This window comes from Haplochromis burtoni, unplaced genomic scaffold (genome assembly GCF_018398535.1).
Source record: "Haplochromis burtoni strain Fernald_Lab_line unplaced genomic scaffold, NCSU_Asbu1 Contig_178, whole genome shotgun sequence".
NCBI classification, from domain to species: domain Eukaryota; kingdom Metazoa; phylum Chordata; class Actinopteri; order Cichliformes; family Cichlidae; genus Haplochromis; species Haplochromis burtoni.
Window position 1 is genome coordinate 1,093,062 of NW_024582539.1, and position 15,537 is coordinate 1,108,598.

General features: G+C 40.0%; 2 protein-coding genes across 3 annotated transcripts; one reads left to right on the forward strand and one right to left on the reverse strand.

Moving 5' to 3' along the window:
- Positions 1 to 69: 69 nt before the first annotated feature.
- nudt5 (nudix (nucleoside diphosphate linked moiety X)-type motif 5) lies at positions 70 to 5,747 on the reverse strand. Of its 2 annotated transcripts, none has more exons than XM_005942682.3 (10): positions 5,658 to 5,747; positions 5,273 to 5,342; positions 4,974 to 5,041; positions 3,938 to 3,990; positions 3,753 to 3,860; positions 3,550 to 3,645; positions 3,298 to 3,399; positions 1,297 to 1,305; positions 1,160 to 1,213; positions 70 to 1,070 (listed from the first exon to the last, which is right to left on the reverse strand). In XM_005942682.3, the coding sequence occupies exons 2-10, from the start codon at positions 5,327 to 5,329 to the stop codon at positions 961 to 963; spliced, it is 657 nt and encodes a 218-aa protein (XP_005942744.1). In that variant the 5' UTR covers positions 5,330 to 5,342; positions 5,658 to 5,747; the 3' UTR covers positions 70 to 960. The 2 variants fall into 2 exon arrangements, with proteins under 2 accessions (XP_005942744.1, XP_005942745.1); XM_005942683.3 differs by lacking the exon at positions 5,658 to 5,747 and adding an exon at positions 5,504 to 5,651.
- A 306-nt stretch (positions 5,748 to 6,053) lies between these two features.
- cdc123 (cell division cycle 123 homolog (S. cerevisiae)) lies at positions 6,054 to 14,796 on the forward strand. Its single transcript, XM_005942684.3, has 14 exons — positions 6,054 to 6,124; positions 6,275 to 6,359; positions 6,603 to 6,674; positions 6,887 to 6,950; positions 7,181 to 7,213; positions 7,568 to 7,663; positions 8,647 to 8,753; positions 8,993 to 9,044; positions 11,852 to 11,927; positions 12,162 to 12,284; positions 12,594 to 12,622; positions 12,719 to 12,820; positions 12,906 to 13,043; positions 13,508 to 14,796. The coding sequence occupies exons 2-14, from the start codon at positions 6,286 to 6,288 to the stop codon at positions 13,568 to 13,570; spliced, it is 1,029 nt and encodes a 342-aa protein (XP_005942746.1). The 5' UTR covers positions 6,054 to 6,124; positions 6,275 to 6,285; the 3' UTR covers positions 13,571 to 14,796.
- Positions 14,797 to 15,537: the final 741 nt, after the last annotated feature.

Sequence of the window (15,537 nt, forward strand, 5' to 3'; positions counted from 1 at the left end):
ATCATTTTTTTGTTCCACAAATTTCTTCACCAAAGCATTAAAAAGTAAATTTAAAAAAAACCAAACAAACAACCGTGTAGTTTCCATATCTTTGTTTGTTAAAGTGTAAATTTTAAAACAGAAGCACATATTCCAGAACAAGTAGGGGGAATATGTTTATTCATGGGTCAGTAATTTCTAAGTGCTAGGGTAAATACAGTACCAATCTCCAGGTAATTGCACCGCATCAATGTTTGAGGCACAGCAGTCACTGAAATCAATAGAGTTCATTTGCTGTACATTACAGAGAAGTTACGCTCTTAAAATGTTAATATATCTGCTAATTATGTTAACGTTATCACTTTGTGACAGTTTTTGTGACCAATGGCTCCTTTCCATTCTGAAATGACCAAAGGAGACATGAGCTGGAATTATTCAACTTAGTGAAGTCTGTTTTTTCCCCACAAAGCCCAAACAGCCAGCTTTTAAACGAGTAATTAGTTTGAGGTGGATTTTTCTCTCATTAAGTCAAACAGTATGTAAGCACATGTAAAGGAATGTTTTCAAATCAGTAAATACAACCTACAAGAACCTGTGTTAAGTCAAGCTATCTTATAAAAACTTGGAAACTACTATTTGTCAGGCTTAAAGCCCAACCATGATTTATGGTGGAATCTTCACACCAAGAGCAAAAACTGGTCCAGCACATGTAGTGTAAACAGGGCTTCTTCATAGGTTTGCTTTCTCACAGCTTTGAATTCCTCCTCTGCCTTCAAGTTTTCAGTTTTGAGTATGATTTTAAACACATAGCTCTATTAGTCCCAAAAGCACAAATATTTTGATTTCACAATTTGAAATAAAATTAAAAAAAATCCTAATTTTTAAAAACACACGTCCAAATTTTGCGCTCTATGCAGAAGCCCCGTGTAACAAAAAAGAGACTATTTCTTCCTGTCAATCCTCATCTTCAGCGGGTTGCCTTCACTGCTTCAGCACAGGCAGCTCTCTTGGCTTAAAGAAGGCCTGAGCCATCCCCATGGCGAAGATGTACACCCTAGCATCCACCATTATTTTTTCCTTCTGCAACAAATCTGTGGGGTAAAATGAGGGAAGCTCATGTTAGGCTTTAATTCTTACAGTCTGAATGCTTGCACAAACATTGGTGTGTGAAAAGTCGCACCGTCTATTTTGGTCTGGAACTCGTCAAGCGGTAAAAGAATAACTTCGACAAATTCTGGAAGGAGAAGATCAATGAAATGGTCACATGGGCCTTTATGTCTGAGGGCTACTTAAAAAGGGAACTGAAACATGACTCACCTCCATCATCTGTGGGGGGAAAAAAAAAAAACAACACAAGAGAACAAGATTAACATAATGATATTGGTTTTTTAAGAAGCATAAAAAAAGGGAAGACTGAGTTTCTCTTCATGTTTTAGGAGGTTTAACACGTGAACGCTGCATAACAGTGGGACAATCTGATAGGGACAGTTCATGTTTGAGTACAGATGCTTATGACAAAGGTAAAACTCACAGGAGACAGCAGATGCAGTTAGTCTTGGTATTGTATCGGATCAATAGCACGACAGGATTGATACTTTTCTAAATTGCCAATTGAACTGCAGAGGCTGGAAGGTTTGAATGTCAAAACCAACTGAGACTTTCGAGCCATTACACTAACCCAGACTGCTGCAGTAGGCTTCAGCATTAGATCAGCTGCTCAAGCAGGTGAGCTACAGTGACATGAAGTCACGAAGGTATTGTTAATTTTTAACAGAAAGATCACAAAATCTTAAATTTACAGATTGGAAAAATGATGAACCAACTACTCATTTTGGCCTAACTTTAATTAACACAACCAAAACCTCTAAATGACCATTTCATCCATTTGTGAATGAATTGTTAAGAAAAAAGAAAAAAGGGCCACAGGCTTGTTAAGGCAGATACTTTGTGTGTGCTTCAATAAACTACACTACCATAACCTCTTGTTACTCCCAGCAATGTAAAAGCCTGCATGAGAAAAGTGAAGATCCAACTACCAAATGAATTCTAGAAGCTGTCCAAGGAGCTCATTACAGTAACGCATTTAAGCACCAAAACTAATTAAGAGTAAGCTAATATTCTCCTACTCTGACAGAAATCATGTTACAGGAGCAATAGTAGAAATAAAAACTCCTTTGTCCCACACACCGTCAAACTGGTTAACTCCTCTCTGGAGGGGAGGGGAAAGGGAAGGACAAAGGAGGGTGGGGAAAACCAAACTAGTGTTTGCAAACAATCACTGAATAAGAACTAATCACTGTGCAATAGACATTTGGCTGCTACATCTCATAAATGAGTATATTTCATTGCCTATTTATATATTTTGCATATATGCTAATATTATATTCTCTCATTCACCTTTACTTTATTTTATATTCCATTTCTTTACTATGCAAATTTCTGTTGGCGTTCTGCTACTGGAAACTGAATTTCCTGGAGGAACCTACCCAAGGGATTAATAAAGTTCTATCCAGGTAAATCATAACATTTTGGTACAGATTAGAAGGCCTATTTCTTTTTTTGTTAACAGTACTACACAGTACTGTGTAGTTTCATCTACAACAACTTGAAGTCTCATGACATCTATGTTTTATCATCTGAGGAAAGAAACAATGTGACTAACACAAGAAAAACGAGCAAACATACTTATTAATTCCTGACAGTCTTGTAGTTCGGAGTTCAGCAACGTTACATCCTCTTCAAGACAGTTTCAGAAACGCTGGCTAACAGCTTCAAAAACAGCAGCGCTTACTGACAGAAAACGTCAACATATCCTCAAATTTTCACCTCACTACAGCTGCCTGACAGAAGTGAGCTTCACCGACTCATGACCTGTATCAGACTCCTTTCACAAAGTTTTACATCCTCCTCCAGAGTAAATAGATGTGGAAGCTCTTCACACAGCATATAAACAGCTAAGGTGAACAGTGGACTGCTGGCCTATACAGACAGCAATAGACACCAGGGTCGATCCAGTCAGGGGTCACTTTGCTATCTGTGGGGAGTCATTTCTGTCCGTGATCATGTCAGATAAAACAGCGACCCATCAAGCATAGCTCAGGGTAAAAAATATATATTTGAAAGACATCAAGATTTCCCTCTAGAATAGAGTTTAATTATTTTAGCACCGGCTTCAGATTACTGCACAGGAATTCTGCTTGTAAGTGAATCTAAGAAAAGTGATGAAGGCAACATGGCCAACTGAATTATGTCCTAAACAAGTTAGAGTAAAAATGAATGATGATGGTGAAAAAACTGAGTTGTGAAATGTTTTCTCACCCAGCTTCTGTGTTGGGTTGATATTCTCCACATCGTCACCATTGATGTTGACCAGGATAGTCTGAATGGTGCAGTTAGACAGACCAGGGTCCAGACAGGTTGCTGCAAGCACAGCAATAATGTTAGCCAAAACAAACTTATCAGTCTACTTAAAAACCTTATCGCTCTTATTGGAATTTTCAAAGATAAAATGTGTATGGACACTTCATCCTGCCGATCCCTGAATTTCTGCAGTATGGTGTGTAATAGTACCTGGAGTGACTCCTACTACTTCTCCTGTGTAACCAGTTTCCTCCTTCAGTTCCCTCAGTGCAGCCGCCTCGGCAGTTTCCCCCTCATCGATCAATCCTAAACAACAGAAAAATAACAAAGTGCCAACTTGGAGATGATTAAGCACTTTTCATTACCCTGGAACATACTCCATCATCGAGCACATCATGAGTGAAAAAACTGACCTGCAGGAAACTCCAGAGTGCAGCATCCCAGAGGAGGGCGGAACTGCTTCACCATCACTACGCAGTCCTTATGCAGCGTCCGTTTCAGCAGAGCGATTATTCCTACACCTGGAGGAAATATGTGTTAGCCTTCAATAACTCTGGCAAAAGCTGAACAACCAGAAAATGAAAGAAGATACGCTCACCATCTGCTTCAGTGTTGGCCCGCCTCGTTGTCCGTTTCACAGTCTCCCAGGTTCTGGAGGTTTAAAACAGGTAATCAAAGTAGTTTAAGGGTGGACCTGTTGTGCTGTTCTACCATCCTTCCTTCCTCTTCCAGTTAAGCTAACTTTCTTCTGCCCATCAAAATCAACATTTTTGAACAGTTGGTGGGTGGGGCTCCTGAGAGGAAACATCCACATAACCATCTACTGACATCGTATAGAGACAAGAGCAGAAAAAAACCTCTCTGAAACGGAGTGTTTCAGACAGGTTTGTACGTCGCTAAGAGTAAAAATGAATGATGATGGTGAAAAAAAACTGAATTATATGTCTACGTCGCTGGGTAGCAGTCTAAGCAGAGATGCTCAGACTTCCTTCTTCCTAGCCACCTCTTCCAAGTCTTCCATTGGAAAGAGTTTTTCCCCAATCCATCTGAGAGACATAACCTCCGCAGCAAATCCTAGGTCTACCCTGGAGTCTCCTCCAAGTAAGACATACCTTGCCTAGAAGGGACCCAGGCACTATCTTAGATGCTCAAACCACTTCAGACGACTCCTTTGTGGAGAGGCAGCGGTTCTACCCCGAGCCCCTTCTCGCCCTCAGCTCAGCCACCACTCGGAGGATGCTTATTTCCAGAGTGTGGATTCGCGATCTCATTCTTTCCATTGCTACCCATAGATCATGACCATTGGTGGGGGTAGGGATGTAGCACTAACAGTAAAACAGTACCGTTGCTTTCACATTTGGCTCTCTCTTCACCTCAACAGACCAGCAATGTGTTCTGTGTTATTCTTTCAAGCTACTCCATTTTATTTAAGCTATTATATTACACATTAAATTTATTGTTTTGTCTGGATAAACACCAAAATTTCCCAAATTTCTAAATTAAATAAAGATCTTTTTGTCACTGCACATACACTCATTATTTTAAACTCAGGCCATGTTTTATATTACTATCCACTATTTATCAGTGTTAATTAATCTCACTGAGAATATGGAAACCCACAGACAGGACAATACCTGGTGTTTCCAGCGGGGTCCACATATGTAGTCTTTTCCAGCTTCACCCATTTCCCTGCCGCAATAAGCTAGAAAACAAACAAACACATACACACAGCTCATCACATGCCTACTGTTCAGTAAACTAACATGGAAGCTCCACATTGAAACTTTATTACTTTAAACTGTATAACACAATTTTTATATTACACAAGTGAAGCCAATTTATAGCCAATGCACTATTATAGCAATTTTATACTGCTAGCGTCGACATTTTTTTTTCTGAACGCCCTCATTCACAAACATTTAAACACACACACCTCTTCTTTCACAATGTGAGGAGCTGCAGTGTCTTTGGGTTCTTCGTGGTTGCTCATTGTTACTGTCCGACTGAAAATGAAAGAAAGACGAGTCAGAAAGCCTGACCTGGGCAGGAAAATACAGCAGTTGTATCGACCCGTGCTTAAACGCTGAAGAGACGTTTCAGATCATGAGCTACTCAATTAGCTGCCAGAGCCAGGCAACTGCAAGACCGTTCAATTTCCCCCTACCTTTCCGCATTTAGCTTTCCTTCCCTGTGTTTCTTTGTTTATTTAACGGCGGGTATCTGCTTTACCCTTCACAGTGCTACAAACTGCCAGAGCTCGAGTATTTCAAACTTTTAACAATCCGGTAAATTTGTAAAAAACACTCAAATTAACTCACGTGAACTCCCTTTCGTGTGTGACTAGTTGTAGAGAGTAGAGAAACGATGATGAGTCACTCTGCTGCAACTTCCTGATACAACAAACGTCACAATAATGGGAAGAACCGAGAAACTTAAATCTATTTCAATAAACAGTTTCAATGTTAACATTTTAATGAAATATTTACAATACAAATCCAGCAATTACTTCATTCTAGTTTTAATGATCGGCTTTGTTTGCAGTTAAAAAAAAAAGACATTTCACGGAAAATACACCTATATATGAATCCGGTTAATTCTTTAAATAAATAACTTTTTTTTTTATTTTTTTACGTTTACAATTGTAGTTTAAGGCATCCACAGTGAGGTCTTCTTTTTAATAAACGATCTCCGTCAGCTCACTGCACGCCTACATGTGCACCATGGAAATGATTCCCTGAGCGAAAACTTATGGCACGGTTTTTAATTGTACCAACAGCTAACTAATGTATTTATTTTCACCGTTTTCTGAGTAAAATTAAAATCATTAAAATCGATTCATAACTGTGAAGATTTTGTGTAATTTCAAGCCAGAATTCTAATGTGTTTCTAAAAGAGATTCGGAAGTTATTTACTGATGGACTCGTTTCCTTTACAGGATATTGCAGCATGAAGAAGGAGCAAGTTGTCAACTGTCAGTTTTCGGTTTGGTATCCGATATTTAAGAAACATACGATTAAAAGGTAAACTGCTAACGTTTGTAGAGCAAGTCCACTGAACGTTTTTATAATTGTTGCTGTAAAATAAAGGGCAGCTAGCCGGCTGCTAACGTTAGCCGACAGACAAAAAGCAGACAGCTGCCCTTTCTGTCTTCGTGAGTGTAAATAGTAAACAGTGCACCCTTCTTCTACTTCTGTGCTTTTATTTCATATATTTTGTTGTTTTCTGTGTATTATATACGTAATGTGGTTCGTCTTGTTTTCCAGTCTGATTCTTCCACTGCCTCAGAATGTAATAGACTATTTACTGGACGATGGGACACTGGTAGTCTCTGGAAGGTATCAGACTACACACACACACACACACACACACACACACACACACACACACACACACACACACACGGTTATGTTTCCTATGTGAAATTTCACAAACGTGTTCTGTCGTGGAAATCACGATTTAAACGTAATTGGGCGTTCTGACAGTTGCTCACAGATTACATGCTGTCTCTTCTGATTTTACACTTTTCCTCATTCTCTCTTCCCTCAAGTGACCACAACACACAGCAGACACAAACTAACAACAGCGACTCAGATGCAGAGGAAGACATTCAGGTAAGCTGGAGCCTTTTTTTCAAGATTGGAAGAACGTCACAGAGATCATAAATGGATCGCACGGTCACTATCGCACTGAATATGACCTAAATAAGTGTGAAACAAATTTAAAACCTTAAATGGGACATATTAAGCTTTTACGTCTTTGGTGTCAAATATGTGCTGTTACAGTGGTGGATGCTCATGTGAAGCATGGCCGATCATGTTTCTAACTCTCTCCTCCCTTCTAGTGGTCAGACGATGAAACAACTACAACAGTCACTGTAAGTTTCCTTAATGGGTCCAAGTGCGCCTCATTTATTTGTTATGTTATGTATTCATTATTATATATTTACAGTTAAACCAAAGACAGTCAATTCGGATGATTACGTAAAACCATTTTGCTAAAAAATAGCCGAGTATCAGTTTGTAGTTTACATTACTTCCATGTATATGTTTCTTCATATGTGTGCTGTTATGTTAATGTAGATATAAGCATTTAAGCTAACTCATTCTGAACTCATTCTTCTTTAAATCAGGTTGCATCTATGTAATAAATGTGCATGACCTCACCTTTAAGCTTGTACTATCATTTTGCTTGGTGAGAATAACAGCCTGAAATGTCATGTTTCTGCCAGGCTCCTGAGTTTCCAGAGTTCACCTCTAAAGTGCTGGAGGCCATAAACAGCCTGGGTGGGCGTGTATTCCCTAAACTCAATTGGAGCGCACCACGGGTAAAAACACTGCTTTCCTCTGCTTCAGATTGAAGAGTGTTAGCATGACCAACATCTGTTTGTCACTAAATGCCTCATGAATTATTCATTAAGGATGAGGGCATATAGTCCTTTTTCTGATGTTAGTGTGACGAAACCATAATAAGTCATGTTTCCCACCTTTGATGTGACCTATAACCTTTACAGTTCAAGTGCAAACCAAATAAATCCAAGTGCCACAAGCTAGTTCCATAAGTGGGCACACCCTTAAGCTAATACTAGTGAAGCACTTTTTGATATAATCAAAACATTCAGTCTATCAGCATGGCAAAACTTGACTTTGCAACATTTTTCCACCAGTCCTTGCAAAACCTCTCCAGATCTGTCAGATTGTAAGGGCGTCTCCTTTGCACAATCCTCTTAACATCTCCCCTCAGATTTTCTGTTTTGATTTGATTTTTCTGTTTGATCTGAAATCCAGCTTTGCCATTCGAATTTACATTTTATTTGAATTTACGTTTAGGCTCTCTGTCATGTCATACTGAAGGTTTTAGGCTAAAAGTGACTGGTATTTGGGAGTGTTCACAATTCCCTTCACCTTGACTAATGCAAAGCAACCTCAAATCATGATTATGCCACCACCATGCTTTACCTTGGTTTTTGCACCAAACATGCCTTTGGAATTGTGTGTGTAGTCTTATCATACTGTAACACATTTTCCCGCATGCTTTTGGGAGACATGATGTATTTTTTGCAAACTGTAACCTGGCTTGGATGTTTTTCTTTCTAAGAAAAGGCTTTTTTATTGCCATCCTACCTCATAGTCGAGACACATGGAGAATCTGGGAGATTGTAACATGTCGGACTCTTGGCAGCCTCATTTTCAAATGATTTATTGTGGTCTCATTTTTTAACAGCACAGCATGTTGTCATTTTAACAGCTGAATGCACACGTTTTATATCCAGTGTAACTTAACGTGTGTGTTTGTTTCCCCTCCCTACAGGATGCGAACTGGATTGCTCTGAACAGCTCCCTGCAGTGTCGCAGCCTCAGTGATATATTTCTGCTCTTCAAAAGTTCCGACTTCATCACGCATGACCTCACGCAGCCGTAAGTCCCGTTGCCTAACAACAAAATCACAATCGTAAACAACTGGGCTCGTTTAAAGAAAGAAAAAAGGAAAAACACCTGGTGTGGTGTGCGCAGGCCCATTTGAACTGGCAGTGTTTGCTGGGCTGTAGATTTACCTCTCGCTGCTTCACACTCCATGACAAACATTCAGTGCGGGGAAAGTGAAAAGTAAATTTTTAAGCTTTTTATTATTACTTTTTTGTCATTTCCATGTTCAGATTCCTTCAATGCAGCGACCAGGACTCCCCAGACCCAGTCATCAACTATGAGGTATATACTTTCTTTTTCCCACCATAAAGAAGAATAGTCTCCAAATGTGTTTTTGTGTCATTACCCTGAGGCTTAATTTACTCTTGCTTTACACATGTTCACAAAATATAATACAACATAAATCTGGAACAACAAAAAAGTAGATCAGATCAGACTCTCTGGCAGCAACAACCATTCAAAGTCTTTTTAATCACCTTACTTAGTTAGAATATCAACAGGCCAGCTTGTCTATGTCTACATGCCTAAATCATCATCATCATTTATTTATTTATATAGCACTTTAAAAACACACCTGGTAGACCAAAGTGCTGTACAATACTAATATGCACATAGTAATAAAACCAGACATAGCAATAAAGTTAAAAAATGAAAAAATAAAAATAAAAAATAAAATAAAAATGTCAGTTACCCACAGAGTTAAAAGCCAGGGAATAAAAATAGCCAATCACATGACAGAAAATGTATTTCTGTCATGTGATTGGCTGATTAGATCATTCTTTTAATGAGCAGCTGAACAGATGCAAATATTGAAGGTGCTATTGAGTGTTTAGCTTCTTGTTTAAAAGGACTGATAGAACAAAAAACCCCTCTGGCTTCTGCTGGTTGCCAACCCCGCGTCGTTATGGAAATAACTGAAATTACTCGAGCACTTAAATCAGCTCACAGTGGCTCTCATCGCTGTTAAAAGATTGCCAAAGTATGGCCCGAGGGCCAGTGGCAGCTGTTAGTAGCATATGGTGAGGATGATGGGTGAAACAGTGTAATACTGCTGTCCCACTGTAATACAGAGCTCAGAGCAAGACCAAGAGAGCGTTTCTGTTCAGTTGTAGCTCTTCTATTTGAGCCGTCACAGCAGAGTAAATCCCTCTGACAATAACAAATATAGCTGGAGTCAAGAAATGCCACCTCTCTTTATGATTAAGAAGAATAAAACCTAGAAAAAACTAAAAGTAAAACCCTTTTCTGAGCTGTCACTTTATGAACACAAACTACAAACGTGTCTTTTTATGGCGCCTCAGTCACTCGCTGGCTCCCAAAGTTGGCATTTTCAGAACCCAACAGAAAAATGCAAAGATTAAAATTTAAGACTTATTCAAAAAACTGGAGACAAACGGTTTCACAAAAAACTTCACCATTTACACTCCTCAACATTTTCAGAAAAAGAAATCATGTTTGATTAGTCTCTTTGCATTGTGACAGCACCTGTTATTATAACCCCGAGCTTATTTTGGTTTTGCAGATTATGAGGGAGCGCTGGCTCTGACTAAAAAGCCTGAGGACTTTCCAGACTCATACAGCAGCCACTTCTAAAACATACCCTGATCTCTATGATCTGTTTGACTCCAAATACAACAGTAATTTCTTAAAAACAAACATTGTATTCAGTAACTAGCTGAGACTGAAAACTCACCAGAAAAGCGATGACTGGGTCATAAGTCAAGAGAGGTCATTTTCTTACAGGCTTGTTTTTCGTGACCTGGTGAGTCATCCTGTGTTGGCCATTAGGCTGTTTGCATATGAAATAAGATTAGTTAATAATTGTCAGCCAACCGCTACCTCAAAAAACAGACACCCACAAACATGAGAGCAACAAGTGGCGACCTTTTCTGACTTCCCCTAATAAGTTTTGACACCTCAGTTTATATCAATAAAGATGGAGTTTGTCAACTATTAGATTGGGTATTAGGTTTTTCCCGAGGGTAGTCCAGATAAGCTATACAGGCAAAGATCACCAGTCACATCCAGTCATTTAGTTCTGGAAGGAGACCTGAAATACAACAGAAACATGTCAGTTCAAAAGAGAGAAACAAGGTTTATCCTTAATACGTGACTAAGGAGGGAAAGAGTTGAAGTAAACAACAGATAAAGAGTCGATTTAAAAAAAAAAAAAAAAAAGAATTGCCTTAAATCCTTTCTGTTCTGCATGAGCTGTTTTATTTATCAGTTTAACTGACAGAGGAGAAAAATGAGTGTTTATAGCTGGTGTGCTTACACAAAGGGAGCCTGTACTTCCTACCAGCATTTATTAGCACAAACTTGGAGTTCAGTCATGTGAAGGATTGGTTAAAATCCTGCCAGCCAGCGAAAATACAAAAATGTCGGGGAAGTCGATCCCATGATTTTTCCTGCCATTCAACTAAAACTTAAAAACTTGACTACTACAGGTGTTAGAGGTGGACTCTATAGAAGCACGCTGGGGAAAAAGAAAAAGAGAACCGAAATCCTGGAGTCTCCAAGGAAACGGAGATGCTGATTGATTGCTTTACAATCACGGCCACATTTATGAGCCAAGTAAACGCACTTTCAGTGTGTTTGTACAAAGTAACCTGTGTAATGTCATTGCTGTGTACAGTAATATTCACATCCCTTTGTTGTTTATATGCATTGCTCAGTGGAATTGCATGAACATAACAGGACTGGGTAAAAAAATACTGTAGTGCAACTAAATAAGATCAAATAAAACAGTTAGAGAGGTTTGATCTGCAAAGGATCCTGCACCTACCATCGTTTCTTCAGTTTTTTCTTTGTTTTTTTGAATGACACCATTTCACAAGCCTGTCCAGTCCTGGTTTAAAATGTCAGACTTGCATGTGAGTAAGCTAAGAATAATGGTGTCATCTGAAAACTTCATTACATATTGATTCAGTTGGGAGTAATTTGCATGCAGAGCACTAACACATTCTTTGGGTTTCCTTGTATTATCAACAAATCTGCTGCCGTATTTAAGTATTTCTATTGGCTTACTAGCACCAGTGTCTCCTCTTTAATGGTTGTCTCACACTCTAACACTTGTCTTCTTTCCTCAGCTGGTACTGAGGAAGTGGAGTGAGCTGATTCCTGGCGGAGAGTTTCGCTGCTTTGTCAAAGAAAACAAGCTGATCGGTAAAAACTGTCCCTCCTCCTCTTTTACACAAGTGTTGTCCATAAATATCTGCACTGCGTTTGATCACGTTAGCCACCGAGTGGCTACAAATGGACATAAAGAGAGTACGCTTCATGCGTGAGACGGGAATTATTTTTAAAAATTCTCTGTACAGTTATTCAGGAGGCTAATTTAGAACCAATTATAAAATGTAATCTAAAGTGTGCTGACGATGTGTCTGTGCGATCTCCCAGCTATCTCCCCGAGAGACTACACGCAGTATTACCAGCACATCCTGAAGCAGGAGGAGCAGATAAGCCAGGCCATTCAGGACTTCTTCAGCCAGCACATCCAGTACAACTTCCTGGATGAAGACTGTGAGCATCAGCCTGCTTTTATTTTTCCCTGTACATGTAAATTTTAATGCAATATATTCAGTTTCGTAAGTTCTCCTCAGACAGAAACAGACTTTTTGTGGAGTAATGAAAGTCATTAAATATGTACTGTTAAAAATGGGGTCATTTAGGCAGGACGGAAATGAAAGCGAAGACTGATGACATTTCACTTAATTGTGATTTTAATGTTTAATGTGAGGTGGTAATAAAAGTTTGCTTTTTGAAGTTGTGCGAGACAGTAGTGTGAATGTTAAATGATTACTCATTCAGATGTTTTTTTCTGCTTTACAGTTGTGTTTGATGTTTACAGAGACAGCCAGGTAACTCGATACTGAATGTTTTTCTTGATAAATCAAAAAAAAACCAACACACACTTTGAGCTGCATTTACTGTATGTGTCTTCGTGTGTGTTGCAGGGGAGGGTGTGGCTCATCGACCTGAACCCATTCGGAGAGGTGACTGACTCGCTGCTGTTCACCTGGGGCGAGCTGACGTCTGGAGAGGTCGCAGAGCAGCAGGTCAGTCATTGTATACTGTATGTCCCGTATTGCAACACACTCTGGAGTCTTAATGAATGCTCAGTGTGTCTGTGGACCTGTGCAGGAAGGCCCGGCGTTCCGCTACACCACCAGCGAGGTGACGGTGCAACCCAGCCCCTGTCTGAGCTACAGAATTCCACGGGACTTTGTTGACCTCTCCACAGGAGAGGATGCATACAAACTTATCGACTTCCTCAAGCTGGTAGGTCCTGGAAAGTTGCATTCATGCATGACGACGTGTTTGTCATGCATGAACACAAACATTGTTTGCCATTCAGGCGTTGAAACAAAAGACATACTGAGTGCATTTTCAGCTGCGGCTGCAGCAGAAAAGACTCAACTTCTTGCACCAGCATGTAGCCCAGGTTCTCTAAAGTTTGACCACTGACTGACCACCATTGTACTAGCAGCTGCAACCTTTAGAGAGCATCCCATCAGTAACCACTGGACATGCTGAGCTCATCTGGTGCTGACTCCGTTACTGCGATCTTCCCCTAAACTTAATCATATGATGTGGAGAGTTTTTGATTAGCATTACCATAAAAAACGTACAAGAAAAGTACTAATTTCTAATGTTATACTCAACTCAAATACTACACTAGTGTAAAATGACAGATGACTGCAGTGAAAGGTTAAACTCTCCTCTCCTTCTTCTCCTGTTCGCAGAAGAAAAGCCAACAGGAAGAGTCTGAGGAGGAGGAGGAAGAGCAGGAGAACGCGCCACAGTGACATCAGCGTCATCGGCTCTCCATATAAAATCTGCATGAAGTGACTCTTCACCCTCTCTTCTGTTTCAGCACCAGTTCCTTCTACTTTTTTTTTTTTTTTTAAATCTCAGAATGGTACGCGGTGTACCCGGGATTTCCTAAATAGCTCCTTCACATTACTCGAATGGAGCATGTTAAATTAGCAGATCGCGTTACCCGTTCCTTAGGGACTCATTTCCTTCGACACTGCCTAGCGCCTTATTGCCGATCTTAATAGAGGCCTCTGCCGTGTCCAGGGGTTGGTTATTTCACTTTTTGACTGTGTTACTGTAAAATGATGTATTCATTAACAATGTAAAGAATGTTTGCTTTTATACTTTGAGCCTGTGGAGTAGTCTGTGTATCTTTATCACATCTCAAAAACAGTCTCTCTTGGTTTGAAATCAATTTGATACACACACACACACACACACACACACACACACACACACACACACACACACACACACACACACACACACACACACACAGTGTCAGTTTGTTTCTTTACCTATGGGGCTGACAGACTTCTCTATTTAGCACCAAAGCCCTTCATCACTGAGTCACCTTTAATTTTCTTGCCAGAAATCCCAGCTCCTCCATCTTTCCCTGCCAATTTCCTCTGAGCAGTTTTGACACAGTCATTGCTCCCAGCGCTCATTTGGAGTCCTGTTATTTCTTTTTTCTCTCTCCCCTCATCACGCATCAATGTAGACTGTTGCTCCAAAGAACACCATTAAACTTCTTTGTCGTGTATTGACTCGGCTGTCAGTCTGGTGGGTGCTGTAAACCAGCACATTAGAAATTGATTGCACTGTTACGCAACAGCTCTCATTACCCCGAGAGCTAAATGAGCTCCGCACGCACGACACAGGGCAGTACTTTTGTTTCTTTTCCTTTTTTCCCCCTTTTCCTCTTCACTGGATTGATGGAGCAATTATGGGGAGATGAAAGAGTGGGTGTCAGAGGTACAGCTCGCCAGGTAAACCGCTGTGGACGAGCAGCAACAGTGTGCATGACACAAATATTGTGAATAATGTCATCATTATGAAACTGAAACGTGTATGTAAACATCCAGTTTGACCTGCAAATAAGGACGAGCTTGTCTGCTGAAATGTGACAAAGGGTATTTGCTGCTGGGGGGAGGGGGCAAATCACAAAATCTGATCGTGATCATAAAGACTAAATAAAGGGTAAATACAAAGCTTAGCTAATGATGAACTCCAGTCTGTGATTAAAAATATAAATGTACACACACACACACAATCGCACTGAGTCCAGTTCATTAAGTGCATCAGGCTAAAAAAAATACAGATACGATAGGCCTGCAGTTACACTCTCTGTTCACATTATTAGGTACACTTGTTCAACTGTTTAAAGTATATGTCTATGAGCCAATCATATGGCAGTAATAAGGGCTGATAAGAAGGCAACAATAGCTCAATTAACCACTTGTATGCAAGGTATGCAGAAGAGTGTCTCTGAGTATCCAACACACTGAACCTTGAAGCAGCAGAAGACCACACCAGGTGTCACTCTTGTCAGCTAAGAACAGGAAGTTGAGGCTACAGTTCATACAGGCTAAGTAATACTCGTCAGCAGAAGATTGGAAAATGTTGCCTGGTCTGATGAATCTCTATTTCTGCTGGGTGTGATCGCCATGGTTGCTACCTTTATTCTGCCGTCAATTTTGATCCTCAGCATCTCCTTGCAAGTGGTTGGGCATCATGTGCTTCAGTTAGACTAATGTCCTTTACCAGGGCTGCCTCATCATATCCATGCTGCTTATGCTAAATGCTGTGCAGTAACCTCTGGAGCTCCAGCTTCAGTCATATCTGTGTTCTATTTGTGTTATAGCACTGAGCTGCCACGTGCTTCTCAGTCATTGTGGATGTTTGTTTTCTGCTATTCTATAGTTCCCATGTGTTGCATATATATCCGCTGTCATTG

Coding starts and splice junctions, on each gene's coding strand:
- cdc123 (XM_005942684.3), top strand. CDS start 6,286: ATGAAGAAGGAGCAAGTTGTCAACTGTCAGTTTTCGGTTTGGTATCCG. Junction 6,675..6,886: donor ACACTGGTAGTCTCTGGAAG/GTATCAGACTAC, acceptor TCTTCCCTCAAG/TGACCACAACACACAGCAGA. Junction 6,951..7,180: donor ATGCAGAGGAAGACATTCAG/GTAAGCTGGAGC, acceptor CCTCCCTTCTAG/TGGTCAGACGATGAAACAAC.
- nudt5 (XM_005942682.3), bottom strand. CDS start 5,329: ATGAGCAACCACGAAGAACCCAAAGACACTGCAGCTCCTCACATTGTG. Junction 3,646..3,752: donor CACTCTGGAGTTTCCTGCAG/GTCAGTTTTTTC, acceptor TCTGTTGTTTAG/GATTGATCGATGAGGGGGAA. Junction 3,400..3,549: donor AGTAGTAGGAGTCACTCCAG/GTACTATTACAC, acceptor CTGTGCTTGCAG/CAACCTGTCTGGACCCTGGT.